This window comes from Thalia democratica, chromosome 2 (assembly GCF_965202585.1).
Source record: "Thalia democratica chromosome 2, ktThaDemo2.hap1.1, whole genome shotgun sequence".
Taxonomy (NCBI): Eukaryota; Metazoa; Chordata; class Thaliacea; order Salpida; family Salpidae; genus Thalia; species Thalia democratica.
The window spans coordinates 73,684,540-73,705,438 of NC_139166.1; the positions used below are offsets into that span (position 1 = coordinate 73,684,540).

The window sequence follows — 20,899 nt, forward strand, 5'->3', positions numbered from 1 at the left end:
TCTGAGTTGTACACAACTAGAAATCAAGAAACTAAACGGAAATACTGTATTGTTTTGTTAAACTAGAACCATAAAATAAGAGTCCAATTGTATTTTATAAAAGGAGATTATATACATTCTACAGAATTTTAAAAATTTGAAGAAAATAATATGACAGGCTTCCTGTAAACAAAATTTTATTAGTCATATATATAAAAACAAACTAAAAACTTCTTTTAAAATGTACTTTAAAAACAGTTTTATATTAAAGTTTTATAAAAATTTAAAAAGCAATCTTTTTATGTTTTTAAATTGCTTTTATATACATAAAAATTTATTTAATGCAATTTATAACAGTATATCATGTATCACTTTCAACAAACAAAAACTTAAATAGATAATATTAACTTTTCAAACATATCAGTTTTTTGACATAATAATTATTTGCTATAAAACCTTTATTTTTAGGAACATGTTTTAAACTAAATTATTTTTAACTATTCTTTATACTAACTTAAGCTAAACAGTACTTCTTTCTTAAGTGTTATTCCTCCATAAAAATAATAAGGTGATCATAAAACTTATACTTATTTTTTTTACTGTTCTTAATTTATACACAAAAGATATATAACTATTTTAAAGTGAATTATATTTCAGTATCTCTTTTACTTTAAGAAGAATTTATTAATTTTTTAACTAATACTTTTGCATTTTTTTTTAATACACATAAGCTCTAAAGAATAAAAAGGATTACCTTTTTTTAAATTAAAAACTAGCTAAAGTGACCAAACGTTGTCCTAAATGACCTTTAAGTATCATGAGTCATTTTTATTTTAAAAATTCTTAATATATTTTTAATTTTTGAACAAACTATTCATAACTAATGTTTCTTCTAAGTATTAAAAGAAAGTTTAGTACAAACATGCTTCAACATTTAATGTTTGATATTTTTTTTTCAAATTAAAAAACTATTGAAGCTAGCTAGTACAACTCAATCTCATTCAAGATTTAGAAAAACATGTCCTGATATTTAAAAAAAATTAATACTACCATGAGTTAAAAACCATAAAAAATAGAAAATATACTAATCAGTCAGAATTAAACTGATACATTATAATCTATTTTATCCCTCTTTTTCCTAAGTTACAATTTTTTTTTTCAAACTTAAATTTTTTGAATTGTCCTATGTACACTGAGTATCCTGAATGTGTGGTAAGTATTGAAACCAGTACCTTTTTACAGATAATCGAAAATATTCTATATTTTTAGGAATCCAGGCAATTCAGAGAAAATTTAAACACTATATTTAACTTTTATGCAGGTGCATGTTTTGACGAGTTTCCTATGCAACACCAGAAAATCAGAAAGAAACGTAATAATTTAATGATTAAAAATTATTTTTTTCATAGTTTAATAGAAATCTTAACTGTCCAGCAACTTTTTTCTATCAAGTTGTTTTGATTCTAAAACGTTTTAATGTAATTTTTACCAAAAAAAATTCTAAATATTTAAAATTTTTGTGCAAAGTAGTCAAACAAATACAAAAAAACACATACCTCATTATCTATAATTTCATTTACAACATTAGCCTTTGAAATGTCCTTAGCTGTTGAACTGCGCTTGGGTTGCGAATTACCTTTAGAAGATGAGTTTTCCATGACTTAGTTTGTTTAATTTAAACTTTAAGCAAAACTGTAAATACATTGTTGGTGAAGTCATTTTTGATTTATACAATTTCTTTAATTTATATATATTTTAAAAAAGCTACTAATATTGAATTAATCCTAATGAGTTAGGTTTAATAAAATTTTTTGGGTAACATGCAAGAATAAGTTGAAGTTTAAAAGTAATTTAAAAATGATTTTAAAAACTTGAGTAATATTGACTGTAATATTTCAATTATTCTTTAACAATATTTAATCTAACAAATAATCATGACATCAAAAATACAATATTTTTTTTTTTAAGATTTCTAGTAACATAAGATTTACTATAAATGTAGTTATCGTTTTCTAAAAACATTTAGCCTTTGTAGTTTAGAATTATTTATCTAATTAACCTAAAACTGATGTTATACTAGCTTTAAATTTATTATTCTGTTTATAAAAACTGAAGTTGTGGCTTTGAATCTTTTCAATACTATCAAATATAAAACAATATACTATAAATTTTTTTTAAATTAGCTTTAATATAGCCGTAATTAAAATGTTATTGGCTAATTTTAAGTTATATAAACTTTGATAACTTCTTAGTTTTTTCAAGTTATAAATAAAAACCTTAGCACTAAAGGAAATTAAAACATAACAATTAACTACAGATAAAATACTTTAACGAATTACTGCTTAAAAAATATTTTTTGTGTTATATACCTTTTTATATAAGTTTTTATTAATAGACATTGTATATAATACTATAATAACAAATTAACTAAATACCGTGAAAAACGCGTTCGTATATACTGCGGCCTACCACTAACTCTTTCAAGGAAAATTGGCCAGTTACTTTAAAAAGCTGTCGACCTTTCACTTAAATTCAGTGTGGATATTTTCGGATAAAAATATTATTTATCATTTTAAGTTTTATTTGTGGAGCAGAAAGCTATTAAGTATTGAATAATTATACAAAAGTAGATGACTTAGTATTTGGTAATTTATACAATTATATAACTAATATTAATTTACTAGCTAGTAAATATAGCTCTAATTTACCTTTAGTGTGAAATGGTTTATTGACCACGTGTGTAAGCGTGAAATACATTTTATTAATCTAACTAAAAAATCTTCATAAATGCCATTTAAATAAAAAATTTCTTGCTAATTACTTTCTCACTGTTAGATTACTTGATTTCTTGCTCTAAATGTATATTGTTGTGTTTCATGTTGATCTTTGTTACTTTTTAGATTCAATGATTCTTATAGATTAAACATTTGAAAAATTTGTTAAATAAACTTATGACATTTAAGCTCTCTAGTTTTTATAGATGTCTAGCAATTTAATTTATATAGTTATTTAGTTTATTCAATTTCAATTACATAAAATCAACAAATTTCGAGCTCGTTTAAATGCTTTCTAAGTTTAAAAAGTTGTGCAATCATTAAAGTTTGAAATTTTATTGGTAAATTTTGGAATCGCAAACATTGAAAACACTAAATAAATACTTTAAAACAGATATTTATAATTAGTTAAAATAAATACATTAATCAACAGCAAGAACTTAAAGCTGATTTTAGACAGTGTTATATTTAAAATGTTTTAAATTAATTTTGATAATCTGTTGAAAAAATATTAAGATTGTAATGAGTTTCTTTAAAATTTATTTTTGATATTTATTTTTATCAATTTTTACCTATTTTTTTATAGTAGTATAACACAAATAACTGAGTATAATATAAATAAATATTCAATTAACAAACTAAATAAAAAAAGTTTACATTGATAAGCTTATATAACTATTCTACTCTTTAAGCTTTGATTTAAAAATTAAATATTCCACTTAAACGTACCGTTAACAAATATTTTTTTTTTGTAAATTTTATTAAACAAATAAACTATCGTCATTAATTAAAAAACTATAGTTAGTGATGTTATATTTTCACTAAAAATTAGGTTAGTTCAAAATATTTGATACAAGTACTTTGTTTACAGAAAATAGTAAACACTTTTTAACATGAACGTGATACTACTTAAACAAGTTACAATTTTATTACTGCTATGAATATAATTTACTACAGCCTACAAACACTGTAATAGATTTTTAAAGTTTAAATCATCTATTATTCATATAAAAATTATTTATAAGATACTTGTATTTTTGCAATAAAAAATGTTTGCAATTTTTTGATTTATAATAACTTAAACAATACAATATTGTAAAATATTTTACAAAAACATTTTTATAAAGAATATAATTTGTCAAATAACTTGATCAGAAAAAAAAAAAGTATTTAATAACATTTGAACAATTTTTCTTATACAAAAATACCCACATTTAGTTATTTTAGATAAGTTTTTGTTTGTAATTGTTAATGATAAACCAGTTCGTATTTTTGCGCCTTTATAACAATAACAATAATATGTAATACGAACATTAATGAGAAATTGAACTGAGCAATTTGCTAGAAATAAACATAACAAACTATAAAAAAACAACGCATATACTCAATAAAATAACTAAATATAAATTTAATCGAATAGTTAACTCTGTAAAAATGTCACAAAAAAATATTTCAAAGTTATTAGCATCTTCTATTGATGCAAATATATTTTGTAAACAGTAAATATTACTAATGATTTCAAAAATATATAATGTTCGGGTATACTTTATAATTATGATCAACTTATTTGTTATGACACTAATTTGGAATGAAAATAATTATTATCAAATCTGCTTTTTTTTAACTGATTTAGTCTACGTACAATAAAAAGTTCTAAAGTTTTATTCTTTCAAGTTGCACTGAGTAATTGAAAAAAAACAGTTATATTTTATCATTAAAACTTGGTATCTAATATCTTAGGGTTAGTTAGTACAAACATAATCATTTTGTATGACTTCGTATTCTTTTTTTTTTTTGTATTTATTATATCATATAAAAGTTTATAAAGTCTTTTATATTATATAAAAATTTTAAAAAAATAGTTAATTTTTTTTTACAAATACTTAATTAAACAACATTTAGATTTAAGTGGTCAAGGTACTCAGTTTTAGTTTAGTTTATCGAACGACAAAATAGAACGCAACAATAAAACTATCACATCACAGTAGATTGCAACAATACAACTATCACATCACAGTAGATTGTATAAACACAACTATCACATTACAGTAAATAATAACAATACAACTGTCACATCACAGTAGATAGCAACAATACAACTATTACATCACAGTACATATTAACGATACAACTGTCACATCACAGTAGATAGCAACAATACAACTATCACATAAGAATAAATACAACTATAACATCACAGTAGATACAACTATCACATCACAGTAGACCACAACAGTACAACTATCACATCACAGTAGACTGCAAAAATACAACAATTGTTTCTTAGGTGTAATATAATCTAAATATACCTTTTACACAATTTAAAAATACACTTAGCACATTTTTGAATTGTTTTACACTTGTTACATTATAGTTGTATTGTTGCGTTTATTTTGTCGTTCGAAAAACTAAATCTATAGTTTTTACTACAATACTTTTAAATTAGTCTTTGTATTAATAAAGTATTTGTAAATATTTTTAAAGCATTTTATTCTATTTTCATGAGATTTTTTTTTTTTTTAATAAATGATACAATTTAAGTTCATGTGGTTTTTTTTTATTTTTAATAACTATTTAATGTTTAATATAACGCTTTAATAATGAATTTTTTTTTTTCAACTAACCAATGCACTTTTATGCCTAACTTTTATTGAATTTCAATTTTTGTTTTTTGAATTATATGCAGTATATTGAAAAGTACTTTATAGAGATTTTCGTAACTAACGACCCACTGATAGGAACCGGTTGCAGACAAAATGAACGAATCAAAAGTGTGTAGAAAATTAAAGTATAACCCGGCCTGCAAAAGTTAAAAATGCGGCCAAATAAGTATGTAAATTTGGCTCGCTAAACCAACCTTTGAAACTAACACAAATATTTTGCAATTTGAAATAAAATAAAAAGAAATGGTTTTACGTACAATTGACTTGATATTTTAAATACTAGATTATGTAAAAAAGTTATTATACTATTACAAGTAGTGTTATAATATATTTATAATAATAATAATTTATATAAAAAGTTATTTAAACGCTATATTTACTTATCTTTACCACATAAAAGCACATTTTAAAGTATTTCTAGCAAAAAAATCAAGTTTATTTCTTTGCACAAGTTTTTTTTGAGCTAAAAAGTTAGCGGGCTTAAACTACAGCTTGGTGAGCCGAATTTGTCCTCGGGCCGTTCATTGCACAATCTTATGCTGGTTGCAGCTTTATTACAAGTAAATCAGTTAATTTTTAAAACTATTGATTCCTACTTACTAAATTAGTTATAACTAAACTAATTCAGAGCATTTAGTAAGTGGTACTCTTACTACTTTGATTAAGTTACAAGCTAGTCTAAAATATTCGACACAAGTAATGTGTTTACAGAAAACAGTTAACATTTTTTAACATAAACTAGATACTACTTATTTAAGTTATATAGTTATGCCAATTATGTTAGTTTTGTTTTAATAGCAACTAGTTATACAATAGAATAGCTTGGAATATACTAATACTATATTATGTTAAAAAGCTGAATAGCTTACTCGCTGCTCTTTTGAAGTATAAAAATTAAGTATGTTATTTAAACCACGAAACTAAGGACGAATAATCAAATGAAAACATTACAAATACTAATTCAAAACGATTCTTTAATTTCGAAAATTTCGTAAAAATTTCGAATAAAAAATATAGGAATCTTGTTTTTACGAAGTGATCAAGTTACAAAATTAAAGAAGTATCACTAAGTTGTACATCAAATTATTTAGAATTAATTTTATCATATTGCTAAGTTTATTGATAATATGAAGCTGAGATACCGAAAACCAATTTACATAATATATTAATAGTCCAGCTTTAGAATACAGTTTATTACAAATAACGTTCAGAGTACAACTGAGGTTTTTCAATACCTAAATACAAAATATAAAAATCTCAAAACTAACTTAGTAGTCAAATATAACTTGCATAAAGAAAAAGAGCGTTTAAAAAAATAAACTTAAACTTTGTGGTAGATTTCCTCCTTTAAACGATTTAGAAATCTTTTAGCACACAATTTTAATTCTTCAGGTACTCCTGGTAATTGTCTTATACCTTTCTTGTAGGCATAAGTAGCAATAGCAAGAGCTTTATCAGCAGAACCAAGTAGATGATATTGAAGTTTAGAAAACCTTATTGCAGTCAGAATTACAACTGGATGTGCAGGATTGAGATTTTTATTGGCAAGTTCGTCTGCTTCTTCGTAAAACTTCAATGCTTTACTTGTTTCTGTGTCTCTCTCATCTCCTGATGCAAGAAGAGCCATACTGTGATGCTGTAATCCTTTATAACGACTGTAATCAGCAACAGCTTCGGTTTTGGTATCATCTTTGATCCAATGGCTATCTAACAAGTGAATAGCTTTATCACATAATATTTTGTTTCTGATTGTGCTTTCCGATTTATTTCTCTCTGTAGTTTTTCATCTAAACTCGAGTCATCGCAAGAAACAGAAGATTTGATATATGGTAGCTTAACCTCTTCATAACTGCGAAAAAATATTTCTCTTTCTTCAAAGTTAAGAAGTGTACCCATTTCTATTACTTGTTTCATGTAGCTAATTACATCCTTATAACGACAATTGTCATAACACGTTTTAGCAAGAGACACTAATTCACTACTATCAAACTGAGACATTATGAAAAGTATGCTGCAAAATGCAGTTGTTTTATTTAACTTCAACACTTTAAAAAAAGGTTTAGCACTTATCATTTAAAAGAACGATATACATTTAAAGAAAATGTTAGATTTTTTATTAACTGCCAATAACCATTTGTTCATAAATTTTATTAATTTTTTTATCTTCATTGAGTTTAAACAGTTGTCTTTTAATTAATTTTAAATAATTGTAAGCCATTCTATAAATGTATTCGTACTGTTTTTGATTGTATTTTGTAATTTATTTTATGATTTTTTTTAATAGAAATATTTAATATCTAGTGTAATCAATAAATGATATATTTAAGTTAATATTTCTTGATTACTTAGTTTTGAAAGATTCCTTTTTTGGATATTTCTAAATTTCAATATTTTGAATTTGAACAGTTTTATACGAATTGCAAAATAAGATCTTGTCTTAACTTATACTAAATATATACATAGACTGGTTTAAAATTATTGTTCTGTCTTGGCCGTTTCAGGTTGCTTTGAATTTGTTTACAAAACTTAAGCCAATACTTTTTACAGTAGTATTTACTGTAAGTTTCTGCTCTTTTATTAGTATAATTTATTTATTTTCTTAATAAGTATTCTTTTAGTTTTTTTTTTAATATTATTTAAAGAATAATTACTTTGGTGTTTAAGTTTTATTTTGTTTATTATTCTAATACTTATAATAGCTTTGTGCTTCAAAGAGTACTACTCTGCTTGTATCCGGTTGCTAAAACATAATTTAGTTACATAACTTACCTGTTATTTTAAAACTATTTCAATTAAGTATAAGTTTTACAGAAGAGTGTTAATAAAGTAGTGTTTTAATTATAAAATTAAATATAATTTTATTTTTTAAAGTGAGTAGTACTTTTTATTTCAATATTCAGGAAAAAAGGCAAAATATTGTACTTTGAAGAAGATAAAAAAAGCAAAAACAGTTATATCATTAAACACACCAACATATATTTTGATTTTATAGTATATATAAATAGTTATGACTTTATTTTTAAATTATAAGTCATTTTATATTAAATAAGCAAGTTTGTTAATACAAAAACAATTTTTTTTAGTTTCTTTTATTTTTTATTTATTTTACTTCTGCGCAGTTTTCTTTAAACTTGTTTCAAATACAGAAGTATAAAATAATAAACAATGTTGAAATTTAATGTTTCAAAAGCTAACTTACTTCTTGTTGTAAAAGAAATAATTTTGTTGGAAACCAATTGTCAAATTAGAAGTTCGTGTTTAAATTTGATAATTCAATAAAATCACAAAGCAATGCCACCGCTTAATAAAGTATAAATTATATTTTGGATTGAGGTTGGAACTGCAGCCTAATATTGATAAACTTATTTTAAACTTTTCAAATTTTTTTTTGTTAAATTACACTTTAAATAATTTTTAAATTGTTTGTTATCTACAGTTGAAGTGAAATTATATTCTTGTTTACGGGTTTTTAAATAAATTTCATTACCCGAAAAGCCTAATTTAGGTTAAATATAATATTAGAAACTAAACTTTGGTAAGCTATTTTATTTTAGAAGTTTTTATTTTCATAATATAAAATGCACATTTGTGTTTAAATTCTTTAAAATAGCTATACTGATAAAAAATATTAACATTCGAAGTATAAATCTGTTGTATAAACCCATATTATTAAACGTTTCGTTTAATATGTTTTCCGGTTAAAATCTGTCTCTAGCCAGTGTTGTTTGAGAAACTTGAACGGAAATAGGTCGTTTCCGCCTGATCGGTAAGGTGGCTACTTTGGGCAGTGGAATGAGAAAATGCAGTGGGGTGGAAATTGCAAGACCCGTAGTTTTAAGGTGTTTGTGCTCTTTGATTTGATTTTTTGTATCTGAGTTTCGCTAGGGAAATATGAATGGGGAAAGGGGGTGGATTTTGCTGTACATCAGACCAAATTTCAGAGTTGTTATCAAGCCTTGTGAATAAGGTAATGTTAATTTTGTGTCAAAACCAAATATTGTAAGTATTAACTTTCAATTGTCTATAAAAACGTTTCTTTTAGTTACTATGATGATAGTAAATTGATGTGCTTCATTTTCGTCGATATGCTTTTTGTTTACATTTTAAAATTGTTATTCTTTTTATATATTGGTAATTTATTGCTAAAAAAGCCAGTGTTTTTTATTTTTTATTATAACATTTTTTTAAATGCTTATTTTCAAAAATAAAAAGAAAAACTTTCTACTTATGATTTTGTGGTTGATTCTTTTATCTATTCTAAGTAAATTCTAAACTGTGTTTTGTAAAATTACAACACAGTGATTAGAATATTGTAATGAGTTTTTTTTTATATATACATTTCAATTAATATCATTTAGTAGTTCAGTACTAAGTAATAATTAGTAGTTGTATATATCATAAAGATTAATTTTTGTTTGGTGGTGATTCATACCTTCTTAACCAATCCGCATCCAGCAAAAGTGTTTAGTTAAAGGTCCGGGAGAAAACCAAGTTAAAGATAGTTGAGACCAAATTGACTTCTTGGATATAAAGAAATATAAAAATATTTCGTTTTATAAAAAAATTATAAATATATAAGAGGAAGCAGTCTTGTAGATAATAAAGTATACTAAGAGACAAAAAAAAATAATTAAATAAAACTTTTTCAATTATTTACTTAAAGTATAAGTATTTTCTTTTAATTAAAATTTTTACTTTTAAAAGTTTAGTTTATTAATGTTCATTAAATTATAATTATTCAATATTTACATAGTAGTTAAATTTCTAGTAAATAACTTCATAACCTTATTAAAAAGAATATATAATGATAATTAGTTTTATGTACTGTAGAGTTTAAAAGTAGCTGTAGCTACTTACTGTACTGTTTAAAGTATAAAATATTAAAAAAAAAATTTAACACTTAGTATCATATCATTTAATAAGCAGTTTTAAAATGAAATAATAAGAGAAACATATTTAAACAACACTTAGTTTTTTATTTTATTTTTATTACATTCTAAACTATGACAAAAGATTAGCTCTACGTGTACAATATAATTTATTATTAATGTAAGATAAAAACTTTTACTAACATTTATAACACAAAGAAACAAGCTCAGTAGTTAGTATAGTAAAAAAATGTTTTTAAATACACTTGAAAATAATTAATAAATTTAATTTTATTATGTTTACTTTAAGGTAAATTATTTTTAAATCAAATTTTGGTATACAATTTGAAAAAACTTAAAATGTGTGCTATTTATTTTTAACTAAACTAACTAAATCGTTTTGAAATTTATAAAACTCCATCAACTTTTTTATCACCAAAAAAAAACACACATAAGACATCAAACAAAAGTGTGCCTGCAGATAGGGCACGTGTTATGATCAGCAAACCATCCTTCAATGCATTCCTGACAAAAAGTATGCTGACCGTCACATGTGAGACGCATCATTCTTCTACCGACTTCTACATCTTCCATACAAACTGTGCATTGGCTTCCTACTTGTGTTTCTTCAGACGTGAAAAGCTGAAATCTTTGAATTATCTCTGGAGTCAAGCCTTGCATGCGAAACTTATGTTTAAGTGCTCTAATACGTTGACGAGCTTCAAAACATTTCTGCTCAAACTTGAAAACTATTCTACGAAATATTTCTAAGTTATGTTTTTGTTCATGCCTACCCGTTGCTTGTATCATCTTTTTCAGCATATTAATTTTCGTTACAAACAGTTTCCAACAATATTGGAGGTTTTCACGAAATTCCTCGCGAAATATTTTTACTTGGTCAAGATTTCTTACATTTCGAAGACCATCTTGCCATTTCCGATAGAATTCTTCCAAATCTCTTTCAAATTCTTCGTACGGTAACTGAACGTTTTGTTAATAGTTTTTTAAAAGTTTATAATTCATATTTCAAAATAAAACTTAATTTTATAAAATATTTATCTTGTCCGTAAATGCGATTGCTAAAGTTATTCTAATTTTTGCATTAAACTTGTCTAAAACAGATTATAAGCTATCTTTATATGTTGTAAGTGGTTATTTTAACATTTCTAATGTTGTTTCTTTGCATTTTCTTCACATTTTTAAATTAAGCAGAATTTTTACTTAAAAATAAATATTTGTTTTATTTGCTTGTGAAATATATTTTTGTTATAAGGAGATGAACAGTCGCAAGTTTAAGCATTTTTGTAATTTAATGTTAGTCATGTGTAATATTAAAACTTTTTTTAGAACATGTATATCTAAAAATCTTATTGGGTCTAGCTAGGTCTGAACCCTACAAGTGCTGTATTTGAAGGTTTTTGTAAAGAGTTTCATTTTAATTCAGCCTCTAGTTACTTTTTACGAACCTTACAGCAAATGATATGAACAAATAAATATTAAATAAAATAGTGTTAAGATCTATATAAAAAATTCAAACATTCTATAAAAATTTTAGCTCATTACCCTCAAAATGATTACCTTTTTTTTAATTAACAAGTAATGAAGTTCAGATACGGTGATAGAAATTTAAAAGTTAAAGAAAGCTAATCTCGTATAATACTTTATAAAATTTTAAGTGAAGTTATATTTTTTATTAGAACATATATTTCTTATCTAGATTTAATTAACAGAAAATGTATTTTAAAACTGATTACAAAATGAATTTGTTTGTTGTAGTATTAAAAAAAGCATTTGGAGCACGCTTTCCCAAAACTTTTTTAAAAAATCCCCTTTAATTAGATTTCTTAAAAAAATACTACTAAAACTGCCTTAGACCTTTTATTTTTTCTCTTAATCATTAACTCCAGAATATCTAGTGTAAGTTTCAATATATGACATCATGGCCACTTAATTTCTGTTTCCTCCCAAGGGAACCACTTTGCCTAGTTTAGAAAACACTGTTTGAGCTATTCAGTGAAATTGAACGTTTTTAATATCATTTTACAAATTTATAAGTCAAAAATTGTTGATAAAGTTATTAATGAGACTTATTGATCTTAATTGTATGCAAGTTAGATATTAGAAGGTACAAAAATACTGAACTGTTACGTTATACTAAAATCATAAAACAATAGCCCGATTTTTTTTCAAGAAGAAAAATAAAAATATTCCACAGAAATTAAAAACTTTGTATAAAGTCATATATCAGACTTCCATTTAACAATTCTTTACTTAAAACAAAATTTTATTTGTTGTAACACAAATAAAGAACAGAATTTGTTTTAAGATGTATCTTTTAAAACTTTATTATATTAAAGTTTTGTTAAGTTTAAATAGACCTAAAATAAATTCATTTTTTGTATATATTAATATATATTATTTAGCTATAAGGTTGTTCAATGTAATTTGAAATAAAATTGCTAATATAATTTTAAATACTTAAATTCTAAAAAAAAGTATTAAAATTAAAAAAAAAAATTTTTTTATATAAACAATATTCGCTAAAAACAGGGTTACCACTCGTTTTTTACCAATTTTTTCCAGCTTATCCAAATTTCTTCCAGGTTTTTAAAAATACACATTTTTGAATCTATTTTCAGTTTTAAGCTAATTTCTATATAAAAAACTGTGTTTAATAGTATAAAAACATTGAAAAGATACTGTAAAGTAACTTAAAATGTGTTTTTTAATCAAAGAAATTTTGATGATGACAAAAAAAAAATTTTTATATGATAGATTTTTCGTGTAAAATAGAAATTTTACTACTGAAATTGTTAAAATTATTAAAAATTCCATGTATTTTCATCAAAATTCAAGGTTTTCCTAGATTTTATTCGAAATATCTCAAATTCCTGGTTTTTCTAGGTTTTTTTTGCCTAAATTGTCAAATTCCAGGTTTACAAATAAAACGGCAACCATGTAATAGGCCTTTATTTTCTAAGAACATGTTTTTACTTAAACTTCTTCTAATAAATTTTTATACTAGCTCAAGCTACCATTACAAACAGTACTTCTGTTTACTTTTACTTTACAAACTGGTGTGCAAATGAGATATATTTTACTTTTTTTTTTTTGTGCTCAATATATATGAACTGTAGAACTTCTACTTAGTAAAACTTTTACTGACTGAATTAAGTAGCACTAATTTATTTGATAAATTGTGAGAAATCAAGACAACTCGAGTAAAGTTGGAACCCTAAACTAAAATGTTATGCAGGGCCATATTTTGTTAAAATTCCTGTGCAACCCCAGAAATTCAACGAAAACAAAACAAAAAATTATTTTAAATTGTTTTTTAATAGTTTATTAAAATTGTAACTGTCTAATAACATTTTTTTATCAAGTTGCTTACATAAATTTCACCAAATAAAAAATTCTTAACTTTTTACAAAGCAATTAATAAGTATTAAAAACCACATACCTCATTATCTTCACATTCATTTAACACAATAGCCGGTGAACTACCTCTAGAAAACAAGTTGCCCATTTATAATTTTATTAATTGTATAACTTGTAGGAAAACTGTAAACACAATGTTTATTTTTCTATTATGTTTTTTTTTTGCTATATTTGGTTATATTAATATACGTTTATATCAATAAAACATATTTAATTAGTCGCAATAAGTTAGGTCTAAAATTATTTTCAAAATGCAATCTGTAAAATTAAAGTAAAAATAGTTTAGACCGTTTCAAAAATGTTGTTTAGTTATATTTCAATTCTACTATAATAAAATCAGTTTAAAATAAAATTCTGACAGCAAAAAGACAAAAATGTATATTTTCTATAGATATTTATTAACATAAAACAAAAGTTAAGATCTTATAAAAAGTTGTACGTTCAAAATTTCTAAAGTGCATAAGTTTAATTGCTTTATTAAAACTAACGATATGTTAATTTTAAGATTTTTTATTTATTTTGATAACAATTCAATTCGAGGCTTTGATTCTTTTTAAAATAATCTTAAATAAAACATCATACTATAAAACGTGCAAAATAAGTTTTAATATATCCTAAGCTGAAATATTATGAGCAAACGTTAAGTTATTTTAATTAAACCATTTTTTTTTATATCTCAGTGAAAAACTTAAAACAATACATAATGATATACATTAAAATGTTTAAAGTATTTCCTATTTCAAAAAAATAATTATATAAAATTTTCATTTTCATATGATATTGTTATCAACAGACAACTTATATATAACATTATTAGTTATATTTAAAGGTTTTAAATAGTCCATTACTTATTTAGTCAAGTTTATAACCTTAAGCATAAATGTTAACACGTTATTATTAATTTATTAAACTTTTTAATAAACAGGTTATAACACACATTTATGTCAAACAAAAAAATGTTAAACTCAAATTAAGTACCTTGAGTAAGGTTATATTAAAAAGCCTACACAACCTTTAACAAAAAAGTAAAAGTAAAAAAAGGATAAATAGTTTATGTATTATAAAAAAACATTAACTATATTTTATTATTAATAATAACTTTGCATTACACTAATACATTTAGTTTTACATTAATAGTATAAACCATTTTATCTATAAGTTTAATTAGACAGTAATATGTATTTTTTTAATCATTTACTTTATTCATCTTATTTGGAATAAGTTTATATGTAAATAAAATTGTGGTCAAAGTTAATAACAACAAACTTTTGAATTTCATTTTTTAACTTTAGTTTTGCCTCTATAGTTATTTTATACTTAACCTTATTTGCTCGTCAAAAAATTACAATATAATAACTTTAAGATCTCTTATTTATATTTAAAACAGGGTTGCTACAGTTTAAGTTTAAAGATCCTGACTTTTCTTTTAAATTTTTACTGATTTTTTAATCAAATTCTTAGTTAAAACAAAACATAAACATAAACGAAGATTTGTAATTATGCAACATTTTAATCTTTTTTTACAGGTTATAAAAACAGTTCTTTTTGCTGGATCCAATTATACAACTTCTATACATAACTTGAACAATTTTTGTATGATCAATATAAATGCAATAAACAATTCTGTCAGCAAATTACTTGTATCATTTATACCACAAAGTAAAAACACATGAGAGATCATATAAAACTTAGTTTATCTAAAAAGTTCAATTAGACCCTGAAAAAAATTTAGTTGTAAAAACAAAACAATTTTAAAATCAATTTATTAAGAACATGTTTATATTAAATTTTATGACTTCTTCTGACATATTTCAAAAACTCGCATTTTTCCTGACTTTTATTTCATTTTTCCTAATTTTTCCTGATTTCCTTTACTTTACTGATATTATGGCAACCCTTTTAAAACATCTTAAGTTGTTCTTTTTTTATTTTGAATTTTAATGAAAAAGTTGGATACAATTAACTAACTAAATAGTATTCAGAAACAACCTTCATCTGAAGTTTATGTATTATAAGTTTATATTCAGTTAAATTTACTTGATAACTGCTTAGTTTTGTAAGCTTTTTATAAAAAGTCATTAATGTATTTTATCAAATATAATAGTATACAACTGATGAAAGATTTCAACTATAATGATGTAAGTACATTTAATGTTAACTGAATATAAAATTATTAATTTTTGTCTTGTAAATATTGAACGCTAGTTTATATAGACTACAACTACACTACAACAGAATAAAGGGCTATTATCTATGAAACCAAAAGAAAATATTCTTTTTTAGTCTATAATATACAGTTATAAAAAATAAAAATCATAAATAAAGTTCAAAATTAACAGTTATTTCATTTCAAAATTAAAAGTATTTAACAACATATAGCATTCAATAAAAATTTAAAATACTTCATATAATTAAAACAAAAAAGTGGTGTTTAAACGAAATAGTATTAAATTTAAATAAAAAACCACAGTTATAAATTAACATGTGTTTTCAACTGGTACTTATATGTTAATAAATATATCATTTAAGATTTACATTTTTTTTAGTAATAAAACATATATTTTAGTATTTTTGTATATAGATACAAAAAAACTAAAAATATGGATTAAATCAAAAGTTTAAAAACTATATAGTCTAAAGTGAAAAGTATTTAAGAAAATATAGATTTTTAAAGAATTAAATCTAGTTCTTTTGATTTTAAACAAATAACTACTTTTTGAATAACTACTTTTTCTATTAAAATTAAAAATCAATAATATAGTTACTTAAGATCTGATAAAAATTTTAATCAGCTCTATTTGCACTCCAAGATGTTGACTTCAGCTGATTCTTCTCACAACTTCCTATATAATTGTTACATCCTTATTTGTATTAGTATGTTACACATGATTGCACATTAAAATGTTGCACCAGAAATGAGCATTCCAGTTGTTTGATTTTGCTTTATTTATCCACTTAACTTAATCACTCAAAACTTTATCAGAAGTACATTTTCTTATGATGTTCAAACAATCGGAATAGCACGTATAAAAATTCATCAGATTTTAGATTTTACATTAGAAAATTTAATTTTTTATATATAATTTTAGTTTTTTTATAAGTCTTCAGTAAAATAAAACTATTCAAACTAGCTATTAGATATTGTAATAATAATTTTATATCTTTAATGAGTTTTTGCTAAAAGGTTTATTGTGATAAACCTCCTTTTTAACTGTAGTGTTATTTTTATAAGGCTCATGAAAATCTCTTACACTAACTATCATAAATTTGGACATACAATAGTTTAAAGTTTATGTTAATTTAAAAAGTATAACTTTGTCTTTACAATTCTCACTAGCAAAAAATTATCTCTACTTACCTTATTTATGCATACTTGTTTATATCATATTTAAACAATAAAAGCGATGTTTTAGGCTTATTAGAAACAGCTTAAAAAGAAGCTAATGGTAATCGTCTAATTAATTTATAATATGTTTATTAAATATAAACAATTTATTAAATAGTATTGGCTGGAATATTAGTTAAGATGAGAGTGTTAATAAACTTGTAACGTAAAAGAACCAATAATAAATCACAGCTATGCCTGTATTATTTTTTAAACTTATTTAAGTTTAATTCAAGCTGAAGATTTAATAATAAAATAAACAATTTAGTTTAAACTATGCTAAAACTTTCCTAACACTTAATCTAAAGCACGGTTTTCAAAAGTGAACCATTAGGGACATTTAGGAATCTTAAAGCATCAAAAGGGGGATGTGAGTAGTAAAAGGGCCACGAAGGGGCTAAAGACTATAAGTTGATACTTACACTAGATATTTTAAAGTCTGGAGTTTGTAATGAAGAACAAAATAAATCTAAGACATATTTAAGGGTAATTTTGAAACTTATACTAGACAACATAGGAAAATTTCAGAAGTTCAGGGACTATAAGCTGTAAAAGGTGGAGACACGAGGTCATATTTGAAACTTATGCTAAATATTCTTGAATTGGTAACTAATATTATATATAAAAAAGATTTTAGTTGTTATTTAAGAGTAGTTTTGAAATTTGTACTAGACTTTAAGGGATAATTTCATGGAATTCATGGGACCTTAAGCTGTAAAAGGGAAAGCCATAAGGTCATAACTTGAGATTTAAAAATTTACATGAGATGTTATTAAATTTAGTTATAAAGAGCAAAAAAAGGTTTTAGGCAAGCTTAGGGTATTTTTGAAACTTATACTAGATAATTTAGGAAAATTTAAGAAATTCAGGGAGACATTAGCTGTAAAAAGTGGACCCACAAGGCCATTAACTAAAACTTACAATAGATGTTCCGGAATTTATGGTAAAGAGCAATATAAAAAACCAGGTCTCAGGCGTGTCTAATAATAGTTTTTTTATAAATGTTGTCTGATGGAGCTATGGATTTCTTAGTTCTTTAAAGGGCCCTTATGATCAAAAATTTAAAAACCCTGATCTAAAGGCTGAGTATAATTTTATTAATAAACTATTGTTTATATAAATTAGACCTAAACTCTAATTTAAAATGTTCTAGTATTCATAACTCTTTACAAAGAAATGGTATTCAATTCCTTATAATTGCAAAATGTTTTACTAAATTAATTATTTATAAAATGAAAACGAAGAAATTTTCCATCTTACTATGAAGAGGTTGTTATTCTAAATAAAAAACTTATCTTAATATTGGTGTAATTTAGAGTTTCCTAATTTTTTTTTGGAATATTCCCCTTTAAAGAATTATAGTTAGTAAAGTAAAAGAACTATGGCCCCTTGTACCAAGAATACTCAAAAACTGTTTAAAGTTTAGTCAAGAATAAATATAAAAAAATAGTTTAGTATTTTAAAACACTGAGATAAAAACTGCTAATTTAAAATATTTTGTATTCATAAACTTAATCATATGCACAAAATCAATCGCTATTTTTTTAAATAATAACTTTACTTTTATAATTTAATTGGTGATTTAAAACAACTGTATTAATGTAATAAATTGAGTTCTAAAGCTTGACTTTTATAAATAATAAAAGTTTTAAAAACTCTGTTTTCGGTGATCGAGTGTTATATTTCTAATAACTTCATTTATATAGAAATATTAACCCTAATTAATTAGAAGCACAAAATGGTGAATTCTATTATTTGTAGATCTTGTAAAATCTTATAATAATTTAAAATAAAAAGTAAATTTAAAATTGTTTTATCGCATTTTTGTTTTATAAAGATTTAAAACTCGATATAAACTATTATTTTAGTTAGTATTTGTAATGTTTTTAAATGATTATTTTGTTTCAATTTCGGTAGTTAGATAATTTTTTCTGTATTAATACTTTTTTTTATAAATGCAGGAAATAAGCTATTCAGCTTATATATATATTTTATTATTAGTAGTTAAAAGCTGATTTATTGTTTTATTTAGAACATAACTTAATAATAGCCATAACAACATAATTTGAATAACTAGTATTTAGTTTATGTTACAAAATGTTAACTCTTTTTTGTAAACACAGAACTTATAACTAATGTTATAGACTAGATAAAATTTTAGTAAAGAAAGTAATAGTTTTATTAAGAATTATTTTTAACTAGTTAAATTAAAACTAGATTAGTAAATATGAATCTATAAAACATCTGTTGACTTACTTGCAATAAAACTGCCACCAGCATAGGGCTGTGCAATGTACAACCCGCAGAACAGATTCAGCTCGCTAAGCTGTAATTTTGACACGCTCTATTTTTAGCTTGAAAATTACTTGTGCAAAAAAAATGTAAAGATTAAACTTTTTGCAAAAAATTTTTTTAAATATGATTTAATTGTCGTTTTAAGTAAATATAGTGTTTATAAATAATTTCTTCGTTTCTGTTTTTTGTTTCTTCAAGCTTAAAAATTTCATGGTTTAATTTTTTAAAGTTAAGCTAAGATTTTTTCCTCTCCGGTCCGCAAAAAAAATCCTACTAATCTCGCTCACCAACTATATTTTTTTTCTATTTTCGCAACAGCTAATTAAAATTACAAAATTAGATTAAACCATAAATGTTGAAAACTTTCGTTAATACTTTTAGGCAAAGACATATTAGATCTACGACGAGAATTACTTTTTTTACTAAATCTAGTCTTAGTTTAAAATATTTTGTAGTTTTTACTTAAGAACTTTTTTTTATTATTCTTTTCAAATCTCAATTTACTAAGTGTTAGTTTCAAAAGTAAGTTTAGCGGGCCAGATTTACATACTCTTTGACGGCAGTTTTGTTTTTTGCAGGCCGGGTTTTATATATTTACAGTTTGTTCATTTTGTCTGTGACCCTGTACTTTGAATTTACAAAATATACTTCACAATTTAATTTCAATAAACATAAAATACTAAGAAAAAAATAAAACTTAAGTGAAAATTTTGTTTTTAGTTATATGCAGTTGAAAAAACTTAATTGGTTTAGAAACTTCGTTTTAAACAAATAAATAAAATACAAAAAAGAAGCATAATGAGTCATCAAATTTATATCTAGAAGTTTTTCTTTAAGTCACAACTAAAAGCGTTTAAATATTTAAATTGTATAAAAAAGTATTCCTATTCCCGAAGTTTTAGAACTACATTGAAATTTTGCAGAATATACAGCAAAACTGATTATCCTTTCCCACTCAAATCTCCCTCATTAAACTCCACTTTGAAACAGCCAATAAAATTAACTAACTATTTTAAAACGATCGGTCTTGCAATTTCGTTTCCACCGCTCACCCTTCTGCCATTATAAAAGTCACTACCTTGCTGCTTGGACTGAAACGACCATTTTCGTCTAATAGCCTCTCTGGCCTGCATGTATCGGGGCCAGGCAACCAGTTCTCAGGGTCTCTCAAGACGGAGTTCATGTTGATGAGAAGATGAAGCACTTTTAAAATCAGTATGCTAGCAATGTGGAAAATAAAACTTATTAAAAACTAGTTATTTTTATGTACAGTACACATTTTACAATATTTTGACTTCAATTTCATGCTAATGAATAAAAACTCACTGAAATAAGTTGTATCTCAATTAAAACATACTTGAAAAATAGAATTATCTAAATATCAAATCTTCCAAATATAAAGACTGTTTTTTACTAAGAAAATAAAAACTTTTCTATCTACAGTGTTTCTCGTAAGAAAATTTGCTTGAAACTTATAGACAACTGTACTAGTTAATC

At 23.7% G+C, this 20,899-nt stretch overlaps 1 protein-coding gene across 1 annotated transcript; it reads right to left on the bottom strand.

The window, feature by feature from the left end:
* Positions 1-10,743: 10,743 nt before the first annotated feature.
* Positions 10,744-20,585, bottom strand: LOC145828937 (E3 ubiquitin-protein ligase RNF126-like). The gene is made up of 3 exons (XM_082936682.1): positions 20,455-20,585; positions 11,197-11,265; positions 10,744-10,987 (listed from the first exon to the last, which is right to left on the bottom strand). The coding sequence occupies exons 1-3, from the start codon at positions 20,583-20,585 to the stop codon at positions 10,744-10,746; spliced, it is 444 nt and encodes a 147-aa protein (XP_082792808.1).
* Positions 20,586-20,899: the final 314 nt, after the last annotated feature.

Coding starts and splice junctions, on each gene's coding strand:
- LOC145828937 (XM_082936682.1), bottom strand. CDS start 20,585: ATGAACTCCGTCTTGAGAGACCCTGAGAACTGGTTGCCTGGCCCCGAT. Junction 11,266..20,454: donor ACTTTTATAATGGCAGAAGG/GTGAGCGGTGGA, acceptor CAAAACGTTCAG/TTACCGTACGAAGAATTTGA. Junction 10,988..11,196: donor GGCAAGATGGTCTTCGAAAT/GTAAGAAATCTT, acceptor TCAACGTATTAG/AGCACTTAAACATAAGTTTC.